The sequence below is a fragment of the Fukomys damarensis genome, unplaced genomic scaffold (genome assembly GCF_012274545.1).
Source record: "Fukomys damarensis isolate Sample0158 unplaced genomic scaffold, DMR_v1.0_HiC HiC_scaffold_8, whole genome shotgun sequence".
NCBI classification, from domain to species: Eukaryota; Metazoa; Chordata; class Mammalia; order Rodentia; family Bathyergidae; genus Fukomys; species Fukomys damarensis.
In genome coordinates, this window is record NW_022900920.1 from 9,017,894 (window position 1) to 9,021,168 (window position 3,275).

The 3,275-nt window shown below is 46.0% G+C and overlaps 1 protein-coding gene across 11 annotated transcripts in view; it reads left to right on the forward strand.

Moving 5' to 3' along the window:
- Positions 1–47: 47 nt before the first annotated feature.
- The window catches only part of Ebf3 (EBF transcription factor 3), a 120,979-nt gene continuing 117,751 nt past the window's right edge, over positions 48–3,275 (forward strand). For 8 of the 11 annotated variants that reach the window (XM_033761349.1, XM_010620638.2, XM_033761351.1 and 5 more), the window contains exons 1-3: positions 48–209; positions 545–608; positions 1,308–1,363. In XM_033761349.1, coding sequence (XP_033617240.1) covers positions 1,352–1,363 — 12 coding nt within the window. In that variant the 5' untranslated portion in view covers positions 48–209; positions 545–608; positions 1,308–1,351. Of the gene's footprint in view, positions 210–544; positions 609–1,307; positions 1,364–3,275 lie in introns of those variants that run through there. The other 3 variants (XM_033761344.1, XM_033761348.1, XM_033761346.1) reach the window with 1 other exon arrangement.

Genomic DNA, 3,275 nt, shown 5'->3' on the forward strand with positions numbered 1-3,275 from the left:
GGCCAGCCGGCGCCACGCTCCTCACCGGGCCGCTGTCTCTTTCCTCCCGCAGTGGCGTGGGGCTGGCGCGGGCGCACTTCGAGAAGCAGCCGCCTTCCAATCTCCGGAAATCAAATTTCTTCCACTTCGTGCTGGCGCTCTACGATAGGCAGGGGCAGCCGGTGGAGATTGAAAGGACCGCTTTTGTGGACTTTGTGGAAAAAGAGAAAGTAAGTGCACATATAATCACACCCTCCCTCTCTTTAGAAATGGGAGGCAGGCGATGCCCGCGCGCGGGGCCTGGAGTGCCCCCTCGGCGGGACACGTGCGGGCGTCCGGGCCCCGCCGAGGGCCGGGCAACTTCTCTGCGCCCTCGGACTAATTCGGGGCGAGGAGAACACTAGGCTTCCAGCAGGAAAGTGACATCACCGCACTGCTCCGAGCGAGGAATCCTGCCTGCCTTGTGTGAGGCCGAGCAAGGGGCCTCGGTCATGGAGGGGGACCGAGCGCGGTGGCCACGCCTGACACCACCACACTAAATGCAATTATTTATCGTTGCTTTCAGGAGCCAAACAACGAGAAAACCAACAATGGCATCCACTATAAGCTCCAGCTACTGTACAGTAACGGTGAGTACCCCGCTGCCTGCTTCCTGCCCTCTGCCCCTGGGCACTGGTGCTCCCTTAACGCTATGGCTACAGAACATAAAGATTTTGAGATTAAAATGACATGGATGTAAACACGAAATCTTCTCATGGCATAGAAGGAAAACAAAACATAAACGATCGATAAGTCGATGGCACTTCACATGATTAACCGGTGGGGCTTGAAGTAGAAAGTAAAAAGGGGATCGATACAGGCTCCAGAAGAACATCACTTTTAAGTGACTTTTTTCAATTTTGCAAATTAATGTTAATTATTGGGATGGGATAGCTCTGTAGACCCAGCATAACTTACTTCCTGCGCATGGTTTTAAAAAAATCCTTCAAGAGTATTGGAAATAGTTCTCTCACTCAGTTTCCACTGGGTGCTTTTTTTTTTTCCCTACTAAAAATAAATGACCACCTGGGCCCACTAGACCCACAAGCAGGCCTGCTCTCAGCCAGGCAAATTTGTTGCATTTCAAATGCAAACTCTTAAAGAGTCCTAAGGCTCTTAAGAAAAGAAAAATAAAGTGAGAAATGACTGGGGTTCTCTTTCTCCCGATGCCTAAGTTTGTTGTATCTCAGAGGCAGCAGTCCTGAGGCAGAGATTTACTGTGGCCTTGGTGTCCTTCCCCAGTTGCAGCGCTAAAATCCTGTTGAGAATTTGTCTCTTGTTTTTTGCAGGAGTCAGAACAGAGCAGGATCTGTATGTTCGCCTCATAGATTCAATGACCAAACAGGTGAGAAAGTTTCTTCCTCTGTACTCGTTTTTGCTCCTGCGCTGGGGTCCTTCTTGGGTTGGGGGAGAGGAGATTGAGGAGTAGATCTCATGTATTTGTTTTTCATTTAGCTTCCTTGACATGCTAATGAGAATTTCATATTTATTAGAATAAATGAAGCAATTGGTAAAATAGTTGTCATTCGAACAACCCATATATAATTTATTAAATGACTTGTGATTGGAATCAAATTCTGTCTTAATTAATTATGGTAATTAATATTTGACAGAAAAATTTCAAGATCCCTCCTTGTTTATTTTTAAATGTTTCTCTTTCTGCATGGAATCATTTCATTGATTTTTGTTTTCTCTAACAAAGGTAACTAACTCCTTTCCAAAGCCCATGGAATTGGGCTTGATTAGTTCATTTTTTCTCCTTTCCAGTGTGATGGTCTGGTAACAGGAGACGTTTATTTAGATTTAAAAGTTAAATGTGTTGGGGTGAAAAGTCACCTTGTTCTCCTCTAGCCCATCTTCACCTCTCAGCCCCCCATCTCCATAATTCAAACTCTGAGCTCCAGGGGTCACTCAAACCCGTCCACTGCTCTGCTCCCTCTCCCACCCTCTGTCATTCCTTGTAAATAACATAATTACAAGGAGTTCCTTATTAAATTATTTAACCTGTCTTGGTCAACTTTTCCGATGATAACTATTGGCTATCAGTAATGTGATTAAGTGCAGAAAAGTGCTCCATTGCTTTTTGACATTGTGCAGTGTCTGGCTGCTGGTTCTGTGCTGGGTGCTGTGTTGTTTTTGTTGTTTTTCTTTAAAGGCATTTTTTCCCATTTTCTTAGAATGTTGGGTGAACAGGTCCAGTTTGTAAATTAAATTCACTTGGCAAGACTGATTTTGAATGTACTTGTAAACTGGACTTGATGCTTACAAATGAAAGTAGTTGCTTCATTTTTGATGCTAACTTTAAGAATTGTGAGCCAAGTAGAAAAGAGCCCCTTGGTGCTTCCTGGAGCCCAGCATACATGCCTCCCACCCTCTCAAGGCAATTAGTTTGTGCATTTCATTTCCCTTGGAAAAAAGTTTGTCCTTAGCTTGACAATCGGGGTGATAGTAATATCTGCATCGGTAAAACTGTGGTTTTCTCTTAGAGTAAAGCAGACCCTGACAGGTAAAACCTGGTCTTTCTGACAAAGACACGGTGGTGCCCTTCAGTGATTATTTCAGTCGATTCAGAAGAAGCCTCTGGAACTCGGCTGCTGTTTGTCAGACTGCTTTTATTTCCTTCGTATATAGGGCCGAATGTTTTCCGAAATCGCTGTCCTTTAATTAGGTTTATGCAGGCAGTGCTAAGTTTCTCTGCTCATTGAGGAGTAGAGGCTTCTTTTTAAGTGCACTTTTATTGTTCCTTTAGCCTTGTACCTTTGCAGTATAAACAGTGCAGAAAATAAAGGCATTTAATCTCCTCTCACTGACAGAGATGGGGGGAAAAAGGAAAGAAGTAGCCCAGTAACTGATCAAAGAGTCAATGGCGCTGAACCGACAGTTTATGGATTTCTGTTTGTGCTACAAAATAAAAAATAAATCAAATATAAATACGGGGATCCATCGGAGGACAAGCCATTCTCTCAGAGTGCTGGTGCCCGCCGAGGCCAAGCGCCTTGCGGCCCCTGGCGGCTCGTTGGCCTGCGGTGACACCCATCACTTCTGTAGGTCTGAGCGAGCGGGGTGGCGTCAAGCTGAGGGAGAGGGGCTCGCAGAGACCCTTCCCTCTTTCCAGGAAGGCAGCTCCGGGCGTCTTCAGAGAGGGCTTTGTCCGCCTGGAAGTGGAGAAAAGTATCCAAAGTGCCCCAGGAGCTTGGAAGTAATTCTAGGGTGGGGGGGTGGGAAGTGGAGAGAGGGCAGCCCTCCCCTTTCGGAGG